The sequence below is a fragment of the Lissotriton vulgaris genome, chromosome 4_1 (genome assembly GCF_964263255.1).
Source record: "Lissotriton vulgaris chromosome 4_1, aLisVul1.2, whole genome shotgun sequence".
Classification (NCBI taxonomy): Eukaryota; Metazoa; Chordata; class Amphibia; order Caudata; family Salamandridae; genus Lissotriton; species Lissotriton vulgaris.
The window spans coordinates 1,676,854,224-1,676,878,714 of NC_141691.1; the positions used below are offsets into that span (position 1 = coordinate 1,676,854,224).

The window sequence follows — 24,491 nt, forward strand, 5'->3', positions numbered from 1 at the left end:
ATATGCTTCGGTGCCACAAGGCATTAAGGCATGAGGGCCACAGTCTTTGCAGCAGCACTGAAGTGTTTGTAGGACTTCATACATGAGACACCATTTGAGTGTTGAGTGATGTTGTTGCAATCACTGGTGTGAAGCATGTCCCTATTCTATGCTTAAGTTAATAGAATTGTCTGCTACTTATCTTACCTTAGGATGTGCCTTTGATGGCAGCCACGTACTGATGTTTTGCTTTCATACATACATGTGGTATGTCAGATATTTCATCATCACATACATACACCTTGGACTGACCCACATTTATGGTAGCGTGCAAGCAGATCTGATTTTACCACTCACCCCCTCCTTGTACAAACTTGTAGTGTTAGTCATTCTAACTTATTACATCATTCGTTATGTTGCACATTAGAAATGCTGTTGTTCACACGTTACTAGTCACTTTATGAACGTTGCCAGTTGGACATTGCATGTTGTGGTTGCAAATTAATGTAAGTGACACAACTTAGCAAGTAGCAAGGTATGACAGGACTCTAATAATCAAGGGACACATACAGTAGGGTTGAGGATGTACATGCACAGTCCATACATAAACATGACATTTGTGGCATGCATGAGTGAGTAGTTTTTTATTGTGTGATAAGGGAATGTCAACATCATACGTTCACCTCATGGAGGGAGGCCACAGATAATTTATTTTACATCCAGTAGCAGTAATTTGTTTTTCGTCATTACTGGGGTACAATGTCAGTATTATGAGCACCAGACAGTGCTTATTTATTGTCCTGGTACAATATGTGATGCTAAAGCATGGTTCTGCGGAGGACTGGACAATCTTCTGATTCTTCTTCATCAGATGTGTTTGTTGTCACAGCTGATGGTGTAATCAGTGGTGCAGTCGACACAGGAGGCATAGACACATCAGGGACTGCAGATGTTGATGGGATTGTACCTGCATCATGTTCCATGCCCATCAGGTACCGCATAAATGCACTCAGCATGACTTGGTGGTTTTCAAGCACAGCTGTAACATCCCGTTGGTAGTCAGCCAATTTTGTCAGGTATGCATCATGTTTTGCATTCATTTCTTTGAGGGTGTACTGAATTTCCCTCAGCCTGTTGGCCACTTCAAGGCTGGCACTTGTGTTAGGCATTTGTCTGTGCCTCTGCTGCATGACTTCTGAAATTTCATTCATGGCGTGAAACAAAGTACGTGGTGGTGCTTCGTTGCTGCTACCAGTTTCCGCACTGCCAGTATTTGATGTTAGGCAACGGAGCACTCCGTCTAGGGTGCCTGCCATGCTCTCGATCCCTTTACGCACCTCCTGTGCCAACTGACCCTGTACATCCACAACATGTTGTTCAAAGGAGTTTAGCGTGTTCGGCGACTGGTGAGGCTCAGATATTGTGGGAGGTGGCATAGGAGTACTTCCATGTTGGGCAAGCGGAGATCCCACAGTGCTGCTTTGCCTTCTTGTGGGGGGAGAGGGAGTTTGTATTGATTGTAACAGGTCCTGGATGATTCCTGTGTCCAGACTTGTTACACTTTCACCGCCCTCATCATCGGATTCAAACATAGGTTCCTGCTCATGAGTAGGTGTACCATGCCCTGAAATAAAAAATAGATGTATGTTTATGATCATGTCTGACATATGGTGTACAGATGCACAATTTTGAGACATCTACCCTTTTTGACTTTGATGTGTGTCAACATGTCAAAGTTCAAGCTACACATCATCACTCATGTTACCTAAAATGACATGGCATGAATCATTTGATGGATACAAAATGTTTGTCCAAAAACATGGCACATGGGCATACAGTGCTTGCACACTTGCAACATTCTATTCGAGTGCATGTCCTGATGTCTGTTTTGTTGGTGTGTATTGGGGACACATTCCAGCACAGTAGCAAGTCCATGTGGCATTTTGCACTCTATATGTGTGCAGCAGGTATCAGGCCACAATTACTGAGGATGTGGGACATGGATTTCTTACCATCTCACATCATCCTACCTGTCATAGCCATCACGGCTGTGTTTTTTGTGTGTGGCCCGTTTCATGTGTCTTCATGCTAATTACGTTATATTTGGATAACCCAGATTGCTCCTGGTATGTTGCTCAACCTACACCCAGCTCCCCCTGTGTGCCCCTGTGTGCCCCTGCTGCCGCTGCTGAGTACACACTGGCAGGTGTGCAGAACCACCATATTAGTGTCCCGTTAGTGGCCTCAGTGCAACTAGTTTTCACCCTGTTTGCACACCATTTTGTTTTCAGTGCCACTGTTCCACCACCCCATGCACACTTGCTGCTCCCGCCTACCAGCTGCTCCTCCCTCCCACATCCCCATATGTGCCAAAATTTGCTCGACTGTGCTACTTGCGCACCAGAGGCACACCTTAAGCAGGCCAGGCTGCAGCCATCTGCGCCTGGACCATGCCCAGCGCCAGGACCTCTTGTGGCCACTAACGCGACTACACCAGACTCCAGTACTACGCCTGTACCCTCCATGCACTCAATGCCGGCCAATACAACACTTGCTTCCAGGCCACCACAATAACATACACACGGGACCCTTCTCCTGCCGCACATGCAGCTTCACATGCAACTGAGCCACCAAACCCCCATGGAGTGGACCCAGCCACCTCCGATGCATTATCCACAACACCCACTCCACACGAACACAGCCCATGTGGCTCTGGGATCTGCTTGACACCTCCGCCCCAGATGTGTGATTATTAAACGTGACCTGGTGGAACTACTCCTCTGCGACCAACATCACCATAGACATCCCAGACAGCTACAAGTTCAACCGCAGGGATTGCGCTGACTGATTTGGTGGATGGGTCACCATCGACCACAAGTCTACCCTCAAGGTCGGCACCCATGCAGACAACACCATCAACACCGCCAACCACCTGCACATGAACATCCACACCGACACCCAACACCACCCTCAGGGAACCCTCGTGTACAGCACACCGACCCAGTGCTCAGTTCTGCAGCTCCATCAATGACCTCGCCAGCACCCAAGCACTCCCCTCCATGCACTACATCATCCTGTGGGACCTGACCTTACACCTCAAGGACAACAACGACGACAACTCCACCATACTGATCAACAACCTCACCAGACCCGGCTGCAGACAACTCAGGACCAAATCCACACCACCAGCCATAAGCTGTACCCCGTCTTGTCAACAGGCACCCACGTCACCTCCAACCACACCACTGAACTGCACTCGACCGACCACCGCAGCATCAATTTTACCTTCTATTAATCAACCACACACCACCGCAGACAACTGCTGCCTCACCAATGCTGGGTAAAAGTAAACGTAGACCAGCTGGTCACACCCCTCAGCCACAGCCCAAACTACAACCCCACCAACCCAGTTGCCAGTGCCCAAACACTCTGACAGTGTATGTAGGACTGCAACAACACCTTTGCCCCACTCACGTTACCCTCCAACAGCCACACCTGCAACAGAGCCACCCGGTTCACCGACTACCTCCAGACCTACCAACGCACATGCCGGAAGATGGAGTGAACATGGCTCCATGGACACACACTGCACAACCACACAGTTCACAAGGACCCCACGTGTATACATCACCACCTCAACAGATTGGCAAAGAGCTCCTCCTTCCAAGCCTGTCTGGATACCAATGCACACGACAGCAATGAGGTATTCTGCATTGTTATTGAACAGAGAAACCCATGCGCAAACGTTATCAACATGCCACCCTTACAAGAAGTGTGGGACTCACTGTCCATCTTCTCACAGCGCACATTTGGTGACATCGATGACAGCTTCACCACCACAACCACCCCAACTATGCCAGACTCCACCTCCCCAGCGAGGACCACCAGCGCCAACCGCAGCACCTCATGGTACTACGTCGACAAGGACCCAACTGACAGGGTCATGAACTCCATACACTCTGGATCACCAGCAGTACCATCACCACACCACTTATTGTACAAAGCAGAGGAAGCAATCATACCACAACTACACATGTCATCTACATCTTCTTCAATGCAGCAACATTCCATGACATATGGAAGCACGCCACAAGCAATGCCCTCCTCAAGAGGCACAAGGCACACCCCAATGCCCTCGAGGACTCACGGCCCATCTCCCTGCTCACGTTCCCAACGAAGGTCATCTAGGTAATCATCAACATGCAATTGGGCTGCGAGCTGGTAGACCCCAACATGTTTGACCCGTCCCAGTCCGGATTCATACGTACATACAGCAGTAAGACAGTTCACATGTCCGGCACAGACAACATCATGCAGCAACTAGCCAGCACCAAGACAGCAGCCCTCTTCCTGCTGGACCGGTCAACCACCTTTGACACGGTATGCCATCACACTCTGAAGACACACCTCCGAGAATCATGATTCCAATTGAAGGCCCTAGACTGGACAACGTCCTTACTCTCCGGCAGAACCCAGAGTGTCCAGAGTGTCCGAAACCCATCCATCAAATTGGACGCCATCAACATCATCTGGGGCGTACCCCAGGGGTCATCCCTCAGCCCAACACTGTTCAACATGTACATGTCCCCCTCGTACACGTCGGCCGCCATCACAGCCTCTACATCATCTCCTACACCAACAACACCCAGGTCATCCTCTCCATCACCAGGGACCCACACACATCCTGAACAAACCTCCACGAGGGAATAAAGTCCCTCACCAACTGGATGAGGAGCAGCAGTCTGAAACTGTACTTGGACATGACACAGGTCCTCATCCTCGGACCCACACCCTGAGCCTGGGACGACTCCTGTCTGGCAACCACACTGGGAACAGCAACAACACCCACTGACCATGCACGCAACTTACAATACATCCAGTACTCCTCCCTCTCCATGTCTGAGCAGGTCGACGCCATCTCCTCCTCAAGGCTACAACTGCCTCCGCATGCTATGCAGGATCCACAAGTGGATCCCCACCCCAGACAAAAATAACTGTGACGCAGGCTCTGAGCACCAGCAGACTGGACTACCGCAATGCACTGTACGCAGGATTCCCAGACAAACACCTACAACTACTGCAACACATCCAATACACTTACAGCTCATTGATTGTCAACGTCCCCCACCGCAGCAACATCATCCCCCAAATGTGAGACCTACACTGGTTCCCCATGAGCAAGTGGATCAGCTTCAAGCTCCAGACCCAGACACACAATGCACTCCAGTAGGCCGGACCAGCCTACCTGTGCAGCAGACTCAGCTTCTACAACCCCACACGCCAGGTCCGCTCCACCAGCCTCCCCCTCACCACTGTCCACCGCATCTTATGACCAACCTCCAGCAGCAGTTCCTTGATTCTACCTCGCCGCCAAGACCTTGCACACCCTCCCGGCCCATCTACGGCAGACCCAGGACTTACTCCCATTCAGAAGACTCATCAAGACCTATCTCTTTGAGCGTTAGCGGCAGCACCTTCCCATCAGAGTGGTAGATCCAACATGTGTTTTTACATGCTGAAGGAGTTGTTCCAAGGACACAGACTTCTGTATTCTCTGATTTTGATTTCATGCAGCTGTGGTTCATGCAGACTGCGACGTACTGCATTCCTCATTGTATTTCAAGTGTTTGGTTGGTGTAGTCTTAGGTGTGAGAGAGTATGAGCTGTCTGTCATCAGCAATGGATACAATGTTGAGGCTGTGTTTGGTTTCAAATGGCGCTGAGGCAGCCCTGTTGATGTTGACAAGGGTCAGACACATAGATGGTCCCTCTTGAATTCAGCATTGGAATAACGTGATTTTAAAGGCGAAGGTTGTCAGTCTGATCCTTGGACCTCTTGCTGGGATGAGTGACCCAGTTAAGCATTGTTCCTTTGAATCCTGCTTCATGTAGTGTAGCAAATCTGTGTGGTGTTAGTCTGTGTCAGAGCACACTCACAGCTCGTGGTCCCGGAGGGTGCAGATGTCACCTGTGGCTGTGAATAGGGTGATCTTGGTGCTGTTGTTGATGTAATGAGGACAGGGCTGTAGTGATCCCACAGGTGGCTGTATCTCATGTTGGAGGGGGTGCATTGAGCTGTGACTGGTGTCCCGGTGGGTATGGTAGTATGGCTGTTGTGTTGGGAGTGGTTTGCGTGGTGCTGCCTGTGGCATCTCATGTGTACGGCAAAGTTGTTGTAGTGAATTTTTTTTGTTTATGGTGAACTTTGTTGGACACTTATCACTGGTCTGTAGTGCCAGGGTGATGTCTGTAGCTTTGCAGCATAGGTTGTTGTATTCATGCAGGACCTTGACGAGTTAGCAGGACTTTCCATTATGTTGGATTATTTATTTGTGGTACTCCCTCATTGCGCCCATGTATGTGTTTTACATTTCAGGTGTCTTGGTGTTTATACAGTTCTTACCAAGGTATATGCTGGTGCCTCTTGCTTCTTAGAGATCAGTGCTCTACCATGCAGTGTCCCTGTAGTGCTGTTTGTTAGGCTTGCAGAGGGTGGAGGTCTGGTATGCGCAGTTGTGTATCCAGGTGTGACTTTCACTTGCAGTAACGCTGGTGTTGGCTGTGTTTGAGACCAGGGTGGTGGTTGAGGTTTGCCAGCAGTGTAGGCATGTGAAATGTCTGCGGGTCATGTTTGCAAAGGCCTGTTGTCATTCTCCAATGTTTTCCATGTATGAGTGCATGGAGGCTGGCTGAGCTGCATCAGTGAATGACTGTATATCAGTTGCTGCTGGAAATGATTGCATTTTGGACCCAGATGTGCGCATTCAGACTTCCCATAGGCGTGCCTTCAGCACACCATGTACATGCGTCTGCTGTGCGCTTGCACAGCGGCTGACATTGAGTAGGCTAATTGTGAGGTACAATATTCAGTGATGACGGAACACATGAAGACAGGGGTGGGGGCCTTAGTGGTAGTTCATAGACCATATGTGGAGTGTGGGCTCAGATGAGAGCACTGAACTGACTTATTATGGAGACATAAGGGATGAGTGACTGATGTGATCATGCTATGTGTCATCATGGCATGGGAGGGTGGGTAGGGGACATCTTAGATGAGGTGGGTCATGTGCATATTGGCAAGATAACTCAGGTACCACCCATGATGACCAGAGCAGTAATGCCCACTTCCATGTTTGGTACACAGGCTGCATTTCAGCCTCCATGGAAAACATGGCCGACATTCCAGCATGTATTATCCCATTTCCAATTACAAGTCACACCAGCACTTCACAGCGTTGTGATTGACTCAGAGTAGTGAGCCTGGCTGGCTAATTCCTTTAACGTGACACAAAGGCAGGGTTGCATAGGCTCAAGAGAAATGGGACACAGCTTTGAGGTGAGACTTCCCTCAATGTGTGCCAGATTCACAATACGAACTTAAGACTCAATCCTAAACTTGATACATTTTTGGTGTTGACAGAATGCACTTACTACTTTTGGCATTCACAGAATGAACTTAGTACTTTTGGTATTCACAGAAGTTAGGATTTTGCCTTTAGTCTGTCTTAAGTCTGTCTTCAGAGAAACTTTAGACAAAATCCTAACTTCTGTGAATACCAAAAGTATTAAGTTAATTCTGTGAATGCTAAAATTAGTAAGTGCATTCTGTGAATACCAATATAGTAGTACGTTCTGTGAATGGGCCACAATAAGTTTTGCAGCACACACTCACACACACATCCCTGCATCCATAAGACATTGATTGTTCTGTCCTGCATTTGTTAACTCACAGCTGTCCTCCCCAAATTGCCAATGTTTGCCACTGTGCCCCCATGTAGAGCAGGTGTGACTCTCTTGTACCAAAAGGCACATACATGATACCAAAACATGCCATGTCATCACATTCCATTGAATTCATTGTTCATACTAGGCATGTTGCAACTGTAGAGTAGGTGTTGCACAGCAGAGACTTTAAATACACTGTTTAAAGTTCAGTGAGTACATGGACAAAGTATCCTTGTCACCACACACCCAGACCTGAAGCATTAAATACCTTTATGAACAACCACAACACACACAATTGAGTCAGATTAGTGAGTAATGCACACACCATTTTTCATAGCCAAAAATTATATACACAGCATTTGTTCATATTCTGAAAATTTGACCCACTATTTCTCATGATGTACATCTATACAAATAATAGTTCAGACATATGTCCCCCCATGACACAATCAATTGTTATTATCTGACACATAAATGCACAACATTTTTGTTACTTTTTAAGATTTGTCACAATTTCTTTTTTTTCATACTGACACACATTACCACATGTAGTACTTACATCACAACATAATTGGGGTCACAAAGAAAAATTTTGAAATTATTATTTTGGTACACGTGCATTGCATTGTTGACATTGTGCAGCATACATTGAAATGGTCATCGCATAAGACTACGGCAACCATACTGTACGCTGTTTGCATTTGACTGGCTCAGGTCCACACTGTGAACCAAGGTTTATTCCTCTTGGACACTGCAACAATACAATGTCAGCTACCTCCTCACCTTCAACCCTGTACGCCACCTCACCTGCCAGGACGTAACTCTGCTACAGACATCACCATCACTGTCACTGGCAACTTCTGTGTCTCCTGCATGTGGCAGCACGACAATCATGGAAGAGGCATTGTTAACCCATACACTGGTACACTCAGAATGAGCAGGCACTCTAATGTGCCATGGTTGACCATGTACTACGACAACTACATTATCGTGACCAGGCCCATGGCCATACTCAGCAGCATACTCATGTGCATGACACACAGGCCATGTGCTCCATTCTCCAACACCATTGTTGACATCATTGCACCCCAGTGTGTGACATCCACAGACAGCATCCCTCTCGATGACCTCCAGTTCCACCTCAGCAGGTTAAGTTACCTGACCAACAACACCTCCAGGTTAACTTCACTGACATCAGATTCAAGCATCAAGGGACCTCAACATACCACTGAACAGGACACGGTTAAGTACCTGTAGTACAGCTGCAGGTACTTCTGATTCAGGCCTGACTTCATACTCTCCTGGCACTACCATCATTGAATGCATGACATATGTGACTTGACGAGCAATCACCACTGCCATCCTTGCACCCTCTTGCAGCTGGAGCAAGGACACTGCATGACATCTCATCCACTCTTTGTGCAAAGACAGTCCACCAATGCTTAAATACTTGTGACACTACAGCACACAAATAGCACTGTTAGGATCTCGAATGACACCATCATTTCTGCACCCCTCATGAATGTACTTGCATCCCTACTTTCCCCCTACCTCATGGCAGCCATGTATGTGGGCAGTGCCATTGGCATCGTCTGCCACTATGCATTGGTGGAGTTGCGGCATGGTTGTGCATACACTGACATTATGATTTGTAATGGATCTGTCACTGCTTGAATCATGGAGCAATGTCCAGTGGGTACTGTACATCCATGCTATTGCAAGGAGGGACATGGTGAGAAGTGTTGCCTCGCTGTTTTCTTGCAGCAACAATTTTCATGGTTGCGCCATAGGAATGCACGCAATATTGTTGTTGCACATTTGTCGAGTGTATCTTTGTCACAGGGCAACCCTGTAACCTTGTTTGCAGCGCTGTCCAGTACCACTCCCATGCATATATGTTGTGCCACGATTTGTCACCTTCCTTAGAGACATGTATGTTGTGGCTTTACATTCCGGGACCTATTGTGCATTTGCATGACTTTGCTTGTTTCTCTCATGTCTGTGACAGCCTTGCTAATCTTGCAAGGTGCAGTTAGTGAACTTGTTGGCATTATTTGGATACGTCACGCCTACTTTGCATGTCATTGCCATAGTTTTGTTGGGAGATGCAATGCCAATGGCATAGAAGTTGCTATCACTCCTGAGCATTTGCTCTCATCTGTATGCAACAGCTTACTAATGTGATTAAACATTCTTGGCACTTAAGCTACACAAACAGCGCTGCAGACTGGCTGATGATCCATTTGTATAATTAACTATGGTGCATATTTGCTGGATGTTTAGCAGCTGGACTGCACCCCTTGCAATATAGGTGTGCTGCAGTGCATGCATACGTACAGACCATGAATGGAGGCATTCGGTGAGATGGTGCGCATTCCTGCACACTATTGATGTTGGTTGTTCTTTCACTGCAAGAACACCATTGGTACACTTATGTTATTCCCATGGTCGTGACAACATAGATGTGCTGTATTCACTGTATGTCAATACATGTTGTTATTCATGTTATATACGTCATTCATCCAGATGTAGCTGGTCAGTGCTTAAGTCATGCATTCATGTGAGGAGCATCATTCAAGTACAGCAAACCTTGGTGCAGGCCTCTCCCGGTGACACTGCCTCACCCCTATACCTACCATGATGCAGGTGTGAGGTACTGACACAATTGCTAGATGCTAATGTATTTCCAAATTTGGGATGGATTGCACATCACCACTACTGATATTTTTTTTGGGATGTGCAGACCCACCATGCATATGTTATGCGTGATGCTTGTGTAATGTGGCACAGGGCTTCACATGCTGAGTAACATTCCTGAGTACTTTCCCTTACATATGCAGATAATGTGGCTGAAACCATCATGCACAAAGTCGTACAATGACTGATTTTGGGCCTGCATGGGGTGACTATGAGTAGGGTCTTTTTATTGGTGTCACCTGTCCTTCACAACGACACAGGTGCACAATGCTTGGCATGCGCCGACCCAGGCAGACTTGCACCATGTTGCAGGGGGTCCAGCGGTGCAGGGGATCAGTGTTTGTGTGCATGGAAGGGACACATTCCTGCATGATGCAGTCATCAAAAGATTTTTCCGCTTTCTATGTGTCCACTTGAATGCAAAAGCGATATGTTGGGTATATCAGAGAGGGAAGAGTAAGTATTTATTCAGGTTGTGCATGCCTTACACAGACCCTGTGTATGCATATCTTTGTGGCGCAGCGTGATAGTTACAGTTTGACTTTGCTATTGTACATTGTCAATTGGACATGGATGTTTCCGGGTACACCCCCAGCAACAGCCCTGGAATTGCGCTTTCTCACACTTTAATGTGGGAATGATGCAATGACATGATATGTTGTACTATGTTACATGGCTGTCTGTGGCCTATTATTGTGGGTGTGGCACATTGTGCCACCACTACATGAACAAAATAACATCCTGCCAGCACAGTGGTAGCAGCCCAAGTTATACAAGTGTGAAACTCGGTCTGTTGCAGGATGTTGTGTGATTGTTTTTCATGAGGGTAGTTGTATATTTGCACCTGCGTGTGGCACTTGTCAGGTGCAGCAATGGGCTGGGACTTCACTTTGGACATATATTTTTACTTGACAGGGGTAGCTGTTTACCAAATGTAACATGTGCATGTCCCTGGTACAATACTTTTTGAAGACCCTTCACAGTTCATGACATTGCATGACTTCTCTTTCCACAACACGTCAGTAATTGAGCCAGCCACCTTAGTTTATGCACTGCAGAACATTACCTTCTTTGCACATTTCCCCTTGTAGGGACTTACCCTGTGTGTCTTGCAGTTCCTCATGCTCTGCACTGTCCTGTCCTGGAATTCCAACCACCAACTCCTCTGGGATGACCGCCGCAACCCGCTCTTCAAGGTCATCCTTAGGCCACACAGTTGACCTTTGTCAATATGGACTGCCAAATAGCCTCTTTTTTTCATAGTGGCAACTTGGAACTTGCAAAAAGCTGGTGCTGGTGGTCTGTCACCTCATTTATGAATATGTTGTTCTCCTCAGCACTGAAATTAATTTTGCGTTTCCTCTTTCCATGTGTTTCTCCCTGTGTTGCAGGCTGGGCATCCTGGCTGCCATGTGGAAGGTTCCCTTGACTGCTGCTGTGTCCTTCAGGCTCCATGGTAGCAATTTTTTCCATTTGAGGGAGAATTAGGAAATGGATGCGTGTATTTTTGGCGTTTTCCGGATTCTGACGCAACGTGATAGTGGCGCAGCGACGCGTACACTTGCGTCAGTTCTGCGATCGCGACTTACGGGACTTTTCCCGCACTTGCGTGTCTTTTCGGTGCGTCAGGACGGCAGCGCCTCCGTCACTTTTTTCCGCCTTGCGGAATCACTTGCGGCATGGTGCGCCATTCCATTAATCTGACGCATCCGCGTCGCAACATTCTGACGCAGCGCGTCGTACGGAATTGTGACGCATCCCTGCGCCTGTGCAAGGATGCGTCACTTTTCATAAATGAGGGCCCTGGAGAGGAGTCTCAGGAACAGCACTGGTTGTCCTGAGGGGATGGCAGGCGTGGAAATGTGTGAAAAGTTGCCCGATCAGTGAAGTGCAACCTGTCAGCACATTGTAGAGTCACAGCTCTTCTGGCTCTGGTGAAGTCCAGTCAGGCCAATAGAGAGCTAAGAACAAAAGATCTTGCCCTGAGAAGCAGAATGAGGCATAAACATCTCACGGTCACGTACTCTTGTTATGGAAGATCCAAGAACCATTCAACCCTGGAGGGGCCTATCATGCCATTTGTATAAAAAATAGTAGTGATGGCTAAATCAAGAGGGTGATCAGCAACAATAACTGCCAGTTTTTCGAAAATAGTGGTCTTAATGAACAAAAGCTTGCTTTGTCCAGGTTTAGCAACAGATTTATTTCAGCCCAGAGCCACTGGCCAAGTTAAACAGTTTAAAATTGTAACTATTTTTATTGCCCTCCACATTACATGCCTTCAAATCTGTGTCACTGCTCGACTGCCAGTCTTTGTCTGCAGGACAACTTACCGCTTGTATCTCAGAGCCTGACCACATTTCCACTTACTATGAGACTACCGGATTCAGCTCAGTTCCCATTACCATGACCTCCCTAAAAAGAGGTGATGCAAATGCAGCCTGCACTCACTGTTTCCTCAGAACTATGGTTTTCAAAGTGTGGGGCAAGCACTCCTCAAGGGGGCATTCTAGAGGGGGCACCAGACTAGAAAACTCATATGCTTTGTTTTCTCTGTTCAGGGTGGATCTTTCAAGCATACACAACTACTAGCAGATCGCCGTGGCTGAAGTTGAAACGTGGGGGGACAGAGTAGTAAAAATATGAAATATATAATGTTTCTGTTCTATAATTGATTGTGCAACAGGTGCAGTGGCACTGTGCTTCACACAAACCCAAAAACCCACTACTGCTTTAGTTTACCCATATACATATTTCTCTCCCATCCCTAATTTCGCCTCACAATTCCATAAGCTTAGCTTCCATTCTGCAATGATGCACAACACTTTTCCCTCTAACGTGTGCTTTTGATCTCGAAGCACTCTTGTTGTGCTTTTTTGCACCGTGTTGCTTCAGAATAGCCACAAACCACAATATTTTTATGTTGTATACCGTCATATCCTTCCAGTGCTTTCAAAAATATAAACTTTGCTCTTGTACACGCACTGTCAGTCATTCAGAATGAACTAACAAGACATGTTGTTCCTTGCCTCCCTCAGGGCCGGACTGGGAACTACAACCGGCCCTGGAAAAGTGGGCGCCCGCCCTCCCCTACCTCCCCCCCCCCACTCGCGGGTGCCTCCGAGCTCTTTGCCAGGGCCGGTTTTTGCCTGATTTCGGTACATGGCAGATTTCGCAAAAACGTCCCTGTAACAAAAACGGCCCACAGGGGCCCACAACCGGCCCCCACCTGTGCCGCCCACCGGGGGAATGCCCGGTGCCCGCTGTGGCCAGTCCGGCCCTGGCCTCCCCCTCTTACATGACAACAATGCCTACAACTCTTCCTTTCCCATCCCTAGCGTACACAACTACACTTACTGGAAATAGCTTAATTATGTGCAACAGATGCAGTAACGCTGTGCCCCTAAAAATCATGCAACTCAGATGCATGCTTTCTTACAAAGTGGCAACTGGATCCCAAGATCCCAATTACTTGCACTTCAGCCCTAAACAACATGGCTACACTACTGCGCACTATTTAAAACAGTTGCTGAGTGCTTGCTTTGTCATCTAGAAATTGAACGCACAAGTCCTTCTGAAGCAACACACCATGATTGTTTTTCTAGGACCCTTAAACACACGGATTTGAAGTCCCATTCAGAGACTCAAGTTTGTGGATAACCGCAAAGATGCAGGGGTATATTATCAAAAAACCTCTATACATTATCGCCGCCTTTATCGGCAGGAAACTGCCGATGAAACGTCAGAAATGGGCTTGATAATATGCTTTATGGAATTCCAATCGAAGCCCATGTTAGAAGTCTTCACATCTAACATGGGCTTCGATTGGAATTCCATAGAGCATATTATCAAGCCCATTATCGCCGCTTTATCGGCAGTTTCCTGCCGATAAAAGCGGAGATAATGTATAGAGCTTTCTTGATAATATGCCCCGCAAAGTTTTGCCCTGAAGGAGGAAGTTATCAATCTGCCATAGTGTACTATGTGCACTCAACACCTTTCTTTTCAGCAGCGGCACAGCAACCCGGATAATGTGCTGCATGGCTACACACTCATAAGATCAACAAGCATTTAGCATAGTCAATAGGTCTCGCTTTTGGGACCTTATAAGTATTTAGTTATGCAGCACAATATCCTTGGTGCAACAACATCAACTGTTGCACGGCTAAACACTTATAAGGTCCCAAAGGTGAGACCTATTGGCTATGCCAATGCTTGTTTGTGTTGTGGGAGATGCAGGAGCCGACTGTATGATTACTGCTTGCCCTCTCATTAGACGTATTGCTGAGCTGTGCATTTTCTGAAGGATTCCAGCAAGAAATAGACGTGAATTTTGTTATTTTGTATTGTTTGATAAGTAATAACAAACAAAAACAAATAAAAAGTAGGTAAAGCTGTCTGAGGCTGAGACTGAAAAAATCAGAACCATTTTTCTGTTGGCTGTTTTAACCATTTTGAATATTTTGTACCATCTAAGTGGGTGAAGAGTAGCACTGTCAGCATTTGTCAATTATAGGTACAGTGTGTGGCTTTTTGTTTTATTTTATGAAGTATGTTTTAGGTTAGATATAAGCATATTGTCAGATACTCCATTGAGCTGGTTACACATCATCAAGGTCCGTGACTGACTTGTGGCAGGGGCAGAATGGACCGACTCTCCCTCGCTTCCACACCAGCACCAGAATGGAATATATGCGGTGGTGCCGGAATGAATATAAGGGTAAGGGGTCTGGAGCAAAAAATAAGCTAAAATAACGAGTTAAAACAAAGAGCTAAAACAACAAGCTATAATAATTATGCTAGATGGAATCTCTCCAGAGAGGCTCTTGTCACCTTCAAAGTCAGGTTGCTTAGTGGTCAAATCTCAAATGGACACTTAGGTCGAATTTCTTTGTAGTAATACTCAAGAAAGTCCTCGATTTTTTAAGGATGAATCAGGTTTCTGCACCTGGAACAGGTAACAATTGTTAAAGCACCACACTTATAGGCATATCTTCAAGCTTTGGTATTCACAAATACAAATTCTAAAAATACAGTAAGCCAAATCTTTTAATCTCTTGCAACTTGGATAGTCATGATCAGGAACACTTGATTCCACCTACCAACCAATAAAACAGTGCAATGGCTGGCGAAGCTTCTTGCACAAGTTATAGGTTTTGGGTCTATGTCTATGTTGCAAAGTCGCCATGTAAAATAGACTAAAACGTCCTAAAAGATATAAATACCCCATGGAACTTGAGGCATGGCATTGTCTGGATTCGTGGAAGAGCTCACCAATTCAATCCTTCCTCTTCAGGTTCCTTAAGGCGAAGCATCAAGGCTTCCAGAACCGATGCTTTTATACTGGAAGGGACCAAAATGGCCATCAAGTTACTGACATCTTGCAGGAGCTGGAAATCTCACGAGAGTTCAACAAGCATGTCTAAATGTGAGGCAGAAATTCCTCTTCACAAAGTGCAGCCCCCACAGACTTATAAGTAGGGTAAAGTAAGGTTTCTTATCATTTTAGTCACAAGAAAATTACCATCTGAAACCACAACTATAACATTGCTCTATGCATGCACGCTAGGCAAACTTGTTTGTGGATTGTACAGCTGATAAGGTGGCAATTAAAATACTTCTTTGGGCAGGGAGAGGTGTTAATGGTGTGTTGAGGACCATGTGTAATGAAGTATACCATATGTGGGGAGCACTGGTGCACTGTACCAGATAATCACATTTCAGTTAAGTGTGGTAAGACAGCCAGAAAAGGTGGCAGGAGAAGTGATGACTAGGTGGTAAGGGCCAAAAGGCATCATCTGGGATAGCTAGCACTGAGGCACATGGGGGTTCCTGACACATATAAAGTAGAAGTGTGTGAAATTCATGTAATTTGCTTTCATGTAATTCTGTGAAATTTTGGTAGAAATCACGCAAAATGCTAATCCTTCATTTAACACTATATTTTAGTTCCGTAATAAGACACCAGGCCTGGATGGTCTCTCAGTGGAGTTCTATGTGTCTTACGCGGACACCCTAGTGCCTGTCCTGGATAAGGTGTTCCGGGCAGCGTTTGAGGAAGAGCACTTGCCGGCATCAACGATGCAAGCTTTGGTTACGTCAATACCTAAGCCCGGCAGGGATGCCTTGGACATGGCGAATTATAGGCCTTTATCACTGCTCTCTACAGAGTATTAGATCCTCAGTAAGGCCATAGCTCTGCGTTTACAATCCCACCTCCCTGCCCTGGTGCATCGAGATCAATGCGGGTTTCTTCCGGGACGGAGTACGTCCCTGAACACACGGACACTGCACGCCTCTATGACAGGCACCCCTCGGGAATATCCCCAGGCAGGCTGTATAGCGTTGGACTCCCTGTCATGGACGTTTATGTTTGAAACCCTGCAGCGCTTCGGCCTCCCAGACTACCTTCTGAGGTGGATCAGACTGTTATACACAGGCCCTTCAGCTAGGGCGCGTACGTGCAGATACGTGTCGGACAGTTATTCGGTGTACAGGGACACCCAACAGGGCTGCCCCCTGTCCCTGAATTTATTTGTTTTGGCTCTGTAACCACTGGCTATAGCGCTCCGGGCCCATGAGGACCAGATGGGTATTCCGATTAGGGGAACGCACAACTTGATTTCCATGTACACGAACGATATTTTACTGTATTTTAGTGACCTGGAGGCGGATCACACTGCCCTTTATGACACCCCGCCTCCATCCGCTTTGGGACACAATTGATACCGGTCGCTCCGACCACGTTCAAAAATCTAGGGATTCAGGTATATAGAGGACCAAATAGATGGTAATATTAAACGTGCCATTACCCGACTTCGCAGTAGTGTAGGTTTTTGGATTTCCATACCCCTGTCAGTCATGGGCCGAGTTGCAATCTCTAAGATGGTTATGCTCCCCCACCTACTGTATTATTTCATTAACTTGCCTGTGATCATCCCGCAACAGGTGTTTGCCACGCTCAACACTATCCTGATTACTCTCATTTGGGGTAATGGTCGGAGACGCATTAGTCTCCGTAAGCTCCAGCTGGGGACTGGTTCCGGCAGCCTGGGAGTCCCAGATTTTCGTGGCTACTACTATGCTAGCCAACTCCAGTGGCTCTCACACTGGGTGGCTGGTAGGAATCTTCATGAGATCGACTATTCACCGGAGCGATTGGTGCGGGGGGAGCTACATTCCCTGTTTCTACCACAAAGACGACTTCCTCCGGATTGCCACCTGCTTCTACATACGGCCTTATTGTGCTGGAAAATAGCACTGTCATATACCTCGTTGGTGAAACCATATGCGGCAAACATTCCCTTACTGGGTATCCCAACACACCACGGTAGGTTAACACGGGACACATTGCGCCCCTGGACGGAGGCTGGGATTTAGGAGGTGGGTGCCTTTTTTAGCAATGAGACTCTGCTGGACCATAAATCTTTTTTACAAATTACGGGCGCTCCCCCTAGATTATACTTACTGCACGCCACGGTATCACACTACATTCGGACCACCTGGGCACCACAGTGAACCCAACCCGTGCAACATGAATTAGTTCACCTACTATATTATTATTATAGGGGCTGGGGGACATTTGGTGCGCTGGTTGTACACACGGGTTAGAGCACACTCAGCAATTCCACTCACTACGCTTTCGGACACTTGGGCTCAGAACGCAGGTATAGCAGTGACGGATAAGGAATGGCAGATTATCCTTGAGCATCCCAAGCGGGTATCAAGGAATGTGAAATTTAGATTTATACAAACAATGGTACCGCACAGGGCGTATCTCACCCCTCAGAGGCTACACAGGATGTTATTATTATTATTATTATTATTATTGGGACATTTGTTGAGCGCTGCGATTACGCACACCGGCGTGTCCACGCGCTGAAAGTGGGAATAGGCAGATGACAGGGAACACAAAAACTACGCGGGCCATTATTTACTGTAAAGATACGTTTTTAGTTTTGCCCGGAATCTGGCCTCATCTGGTTCCAAACGCAGGTCCGTTGGCAGTTTGTTCCAGTTGGTTGCCGCCAAGTATCTGAAAGACCTGCCTCCCATGCGGGCCTTCTTAATTCTTGGAGTCCTCAGTAGGCCACCCCCTGTTGATCTAAGCGCCCGTGTTGGTATGTACGCTTTGATCAAATTCGTCAGAGGGGCGGGTGCCCTGCCATTCAAAATGCGATGACAGGTGCAGAGGGCTTTATACTCCACTCTTCTCCTCACCGGGAGCCAGTGTAGCTGCTGGAGGGCCGCCTTAGAAGGCGCCCTTTTAGGCAGTCTGAGAATCAGACGCGCTGCCGCATTCTGCAGCACTTGCAGCCGGGCCATGCTTTTTTCTGGAGCCCCCAGGTACAGCAGGTTCCCATAGTCCGCCCTAGCTGTCACCAGGGCATGAACCAGGGTTTGACGTGCTTCAAGCGGGAGTAAGTCCAGGACCTTTCTCAGCTTCTTCAGAATCCCGAAGCAGACTCCCACCACCCGATTAATCTGGGGGCCAAATGTGAGCCCTACGTCAAACCACACCCCCAAATTGCGCGCCTCTAGGCACGGGTTGGGGTAGGTCCAAGGCAGGAGGGCCACCATGCCGGCGACCAGGCAGACTGGGCTCTCCCTACCACCAGCACCTCTGTCTTGCTGCCGTTCAGCTTCAAACAATTGTTGGCCATCCATTCGGCTAGATCTTTCATGCACGAACGGAAGCCATCGGCAGCAAGACAGGGCGCCTGCGACAGGGAGATCACCAGCTGCGTGTCGTCGGCGTAGGAGACCAGTTGGAGGCCATGGCTCTCCACGATCGATGCAACAGGCGCGACATACATATTAAAGAGGGTTGGGCTCAATGACGAGCCCTGCGGCACGCCTTGGCCCAGAGGCACCCCCCTTGAATAGCAGTCTCCCTGCCTGACTTGAAAGCTTCTCTCATTGAGGAAGTCTTGGATCCATCTCAGCGCGGTGCCAGAGATGCCACCTCTGTTCAGACACTGTAGCAAGATGTTATGTGCTACAGTGTCGAACGCCGCGCTGAGGTCCAACAAGATCAAAGCCATAGTTTGGCCTGCATCCACGCCCTCTCTCAGATGTTCCGTCGCCATGAGGAGGGCGGACTCGGTGGAATGTCGTGGCCTGAAGCCAAACTGCGTCGCATGGAGCAGTCCCCTTTCCTCCACGTGCTTCATAATTTGGGTATTAACCACCTTTTCCGCCACTTTTGACAGAAAAGGCAGGAGGGAGATGGGCCTCAGATTTTCTAATACCTCGAAGCCTAAGTGGGGTTTCTTCCGGAGCGGGAGCACCACCGCCTGTTTCCATCCGTCCGGCAGCTTCCCTGATCCGAAAGATACGTCGAGGATGTGCCTAATATAAGGCTCCAAGACTTCCAGACTGTCTGCCAAGCGTTTTGGCGACACCGGATCCCACGGGGACCCTGATTTTACAGAGCGGCACACCACTAATAGTTCCTCAGGAGGAGGGGTGCAATAGTGTGTAATATGCCCTGCCGTCTCTGTGTCCCCCATTGCTTCCTCTAGGTCCAGCCCTGTAGGCCGAATAGGGAAGGTCGAGTAAATCTTCTCTACTTTGGCGGAGAAGTAGTCTGCAATCCGGTCACAAGACTCCGTAGAGCAACTCTCCGGCTCTGTAGGTGCATTTACCGAAGTCAGGGATTTATAGATGCCAAAAAGTTCCTTGGCGGAGTTTTCCGCCCCCTGAATTTGTTCAGCAAAGTAGGCTGCCTTAGACTTTTTTATCAGCCTATGGTGAATGCGCCTTTTTTCCAGGAATAAGTCCCTGGCCTTGTTGTCATAGGACACCCTCCAGACTTTTTCTGCCCGCCTACAGTCTGCCTTTGTCAGTCTCAGCTCAGCACTGAACCAAGGAGCTGAGCGATCTTTCCGAGCACCTGTGGTAGTGCGGCAGAGAGGGGCTGTCTGGTCAAGCGCTGCCGTGATGCGCTGATTCAGGTTGAGGACAGCTGTTTCTATGTCCTCGCCCCCAGGCAAACCATCCCTAGTTAAGGCTTGGTTAAAATCTTCCACCGAGAATTTAGCCCACTTCCTCCTAAGATAGTTAGAGGGTACCTGGCTAGTTTTGTTGGTGTTTCTACTCTGTATGGAGAATGCCACCAGGAAGTGGTCGGTCCAGGGAAAGGGTTCAACACCTGACACCTCCACACCTTCCCAATTAGCATAGACCGGGTCCAGGAGGTGTCCCAGTCGATGCGTAGGGGCCTCAAGTTTCAGGTCCAGTTGCAGGGCAAGCATGTCCCGACCAAAATCCTCAACCCCTGTGGCCTCAGGGCAGTTAAGGTGCAGATTAAGATCTCCTAATAGGAGAAATTTGTCCCTGCGCAGGGTCGCCTCCATGAGGCATTCTAACAGGCTCTCCCTAAACTTAGTACAAGCCCCTGGGGGCCGATATACCAGACATCCATTGAGCGTCATGGCCCCATTAATTTTAATCGAGAAGAGGCCCGCCTCACTCTCCACGATCGGCGTGCGTTCTAAGCAGCAGCCCAAAGTGTCCCTAAAAATAATCGCAATCCCCCCTCCCACCCCCTCTGGCCTATCCTGCCTGACCCAGGAGTAATTCTCCGGTGTGGCTTCAATGATGTCAGAGTCGGAGAACTGATCTAGCCACGTTTCTGTTAGAAACAGTAGGTCAAGTTTTTTTTCAGTAATCAGCTCGAACACATCGAGCCTGTGTTTACGTAGCGACCTGACGTTCAGGAGACCGCAGGACAATGCCTGCTCCGTGGTATCCTGAGGCATAGTAGTCATACGAAAGCTACAATGAGGACATGCCCTGTCGCTGCTCAACATACCGTGCATACATGAGGAGGCAGTGCGGGTGCGGAAACTAAGGAGTTGTTCCCTAGTCCAGTAGATCTTTCGACCAGGGGTTGTCGCCCTAGCCCGCAGTCGGCCGCGGACGGGCGCAGACGGGCTCGACTTTGGCGACACTTCGGCGCGCCTTCGACGCGCCCGCTGCGCTCGTCCGCTGCACTCCCTTGTTAACATCCGCCTTTTATGCCCCAGCGCGAGTGACCTCAAGAAAACTAGACCGCTAACCGGTCTCCCCCGCTAACCGGAAGTGGCAGTCTCGACCTTCCACGCCCTCCGCGCAACGGTGCTAGTCACCGCGTCGGACCAGGGCGGGAAGGAGAGGAGAGAACAGCCCCGGCGTCCGCTAAGGCAGGTAAGCCTGTTTTGAGCACAAAATAAAATTATTGTTCACACAACAGTCCAAGATAAAAAGCGCGCACACGCTATTAAAACGCTCAGCGCCAAGCACAATGGATTGTGGACACTGCCACTGCCCACTCACCACCACGCGAGCCGGCTCCTCCGGTGCCTTTTATGCCCCAGCGCGAGTGACCTCAAGAAAACTAGACCGCTAACCGGTCTCCCCCGCTAACCGGAAGTGGCAGTCTCGACCTTCCACGCCCTCCGCGCAACGGTGCTAGTCACCGCGTCGGACCAGGGCGGGAAGGAGAGGAGAGAACAGCCCCGGCGTCCGCTAAGGCAGGTAAGCCTGTTTTGAGCACAAAATAAAATTATTGTTCACACAACAGTCCAAGATAAAAAGCGCGCACACGCTATTAAAACGCTCAGCGCCAAGCACAATGGATTGTGGACACTGCCACTGCCCACTCACCACCACGCGAGCCGGCTCCTCCGGTGCCTTTTATGCCCCAGCGCGAGTGACCTCAAGAAAACTAGACCGCTAACCGGTCTCCCCCGCTAACCGGAAGTGGCAGTCTCGACCTTCCATGCCCTCCGCGCAACGGTGCTAGTCACCGCGTCGGACCAGGGCGGGAAGGAGAGGAGAGAACAGCCCCGGCGTCCGCTAAGGCAGGTAAGCCTGTTTTGAGCACAAAATAAAATTATTGTTCACACAACAGTCCAAGATAAAAAGCGCGCACACGCTATTAAAACGCTCAGCGCCATGTTCCCGGACGCATCCCATTGCTGACCACGTTGCGGAGCGGAAGAGGCTGGATTCCTGCACATGCTTTGGTCCTGTCCACATATACGTGGATACTGGGTGGAGATTTGTCAGGCACTGAGAGCTACTACCCACCTGCTGGTACCTGAGGAGGCTCTATACTGTCTAGTGGGGTCCCATAAACGGTCCAAGACGCTGAAGGCCAAATTGAAGATCCTGCAGATGGCTCTTTTATTAGAGGCTAGGGCACTGACGGTAAGATGGAAGTCCCCCAGGTCACCTGGGATGGCCATATGGCAGACGGACCTGGTAAAGTGGGGCAGAGCAGAGGGAATGTCTTTGAGACGTGAGGAGGAAAAAGGTCAACAAAAGTATCCTATAGCACAGGAATGGGAGGTTATGTTGATGGCCCTGGAGGGTATAGATTTTGTGCCATCGCAGAGCGATCGAGCGTAATATAGACACAAGATAGGGTCGCACAGGCCTATTGACATTTTTACACTAAAACATAATGCCTTGCAATGAAGGCAGGGAGACAGCCCATAGAAAAGCTCTACTGTGACCAGGAGACTGGAGGGAACAGGGAGGGATGTTGGGGAGTGTTGGAAAGTTGGACTTTTGGTGTTATACATGATGAGACGGCAGGAACATTGTTGATTCCCTCCGCAGATGGAACTGAATGCCATACCACTGTACGATGGGACTATTTATTGATCAGATTGCCACTCTTTTATTGCTAATTTATCTCTGTACGGAACCCTGGAAGAGACAAGAGCAACATGGCAACTGCTAATATTTATGTTTGGGGAGTAAATGGGAAAACGTGACTGATAGTTGCTTATATTTATTTGTAACTGTGATACAATGTCTTGATCGGTCTTGAATAAAGAGTTTTTTAAAAAAAGAAAAAAAACAGTATATTTTAGTCCAACAAGCATCTTTGTATCAATTTTTGCTACAAGGATGCATATTGCACTAAATAAAGCACATTTAATTATAGTAAACTACAAGTACATGGGTTCTGGTTGCTAGCTTTGTTCCAGTGCTCCTGCGTTCCAATTTTGCCAAGAATGGTGGCATAATTATGCCATGTGGTGTAATGCTTTAATTATTTAAACTTTACACAACAAACATGTTGGGAAATTCCTGAAATTACATGAACTATGCAAGCACAATTTTATTATAAACTACATATCATCATCTCCATAGTTTCCTACAGCTATAACATTACATAAATCTAAAAGGAAAAAGTCGAAAATTTAGCCATACACAACATCCATTAATACAACATGTCATGAGGATTACACAACTTCTTACATTTTATAAGGAAACTAATTCACAGACATACATGTTTGCATGCTCTTAGAGTTCATCACCGCATAACTCTGCATAACCATAAAACCTGTTTTGCTAATCACATTTATGTTCTTTCAACATTAATTATAGGAACATGTCCATTGCCAAATCGTAGATAGGATCATCTTTCAAGGAACCACAAAATATTGCTCAATTGTTATGGAGAGTGAAGGGGTATTTGCAATAGAAGTACTATAACAAATAAGATGTTTAGTCACTGAAAGGATTTCGATCTTCTATGTCTAAGTTTCCTTTTGAGTGCGCTCCTGTATACTCTTTGGATGTGTGAGGCGTGTCTTCATACGCTATTCACTCCTTATATTTGGGGGATGTACTGCCTCCAGGCAATTCTACATGTTGCTCAATAAATTGATCCCACATAAATAACAGTGACGGTCCAGTAACAATTCAAAAAACTACATTCCTAGTGAAATCAATGAAATGCTGCTTCTGGGTGCTACCCCGACCTCAAACCTGATATCCTTTAGTGGTCACCCTCCAGTAATGTAATGTAATGTAAGGTACATTTATATAGCGCTGCTACCACTCCAAGGAGTATCTTGGCGCTCAACACCAACTCAGATGGAATAGGTTGGGGGGAAATGGAGGCAAACTTAGTCACAATGTACTTTACACCAGTGCTCTGCAAGCAACATCAGTGAGGGAGACAATCCATGTTTTAAGTGCCTTTCTAAAGTGGCTCTCATTGGGCATCAATCGGAGCTGCGACAGGAGTTTATTCCAGGCCCAGGCGCCTAAAAGGAAAAGAGATTTGCCACCTTTGGTTGACAGTT

The 24,491-nt window shown here is 47.8% G+C and overlaps 1 protein-coding gene across 1 annotated transcript in view; it reads right to left on the reverse strand.

Moving 5' to 3' along the window:
* Nucleotides 1–797: 797 nt before the first annotated feature.
* The window catches only part of LOC147724398 (uncharacterized), a 78,778-nt gene continuing 55,084 nt past the window's right edge, over nt 798–24,491 (reverse strand). The window contains exon 2 of the mRNA XM_086918035.1: nt 798–1,603. Coding sequence (XP_086774161.1) covers nt 798–1,603 — 806 coding nt within the window. The remainder of the gene's footprint in view (nt 1,604–24,491) is intronic.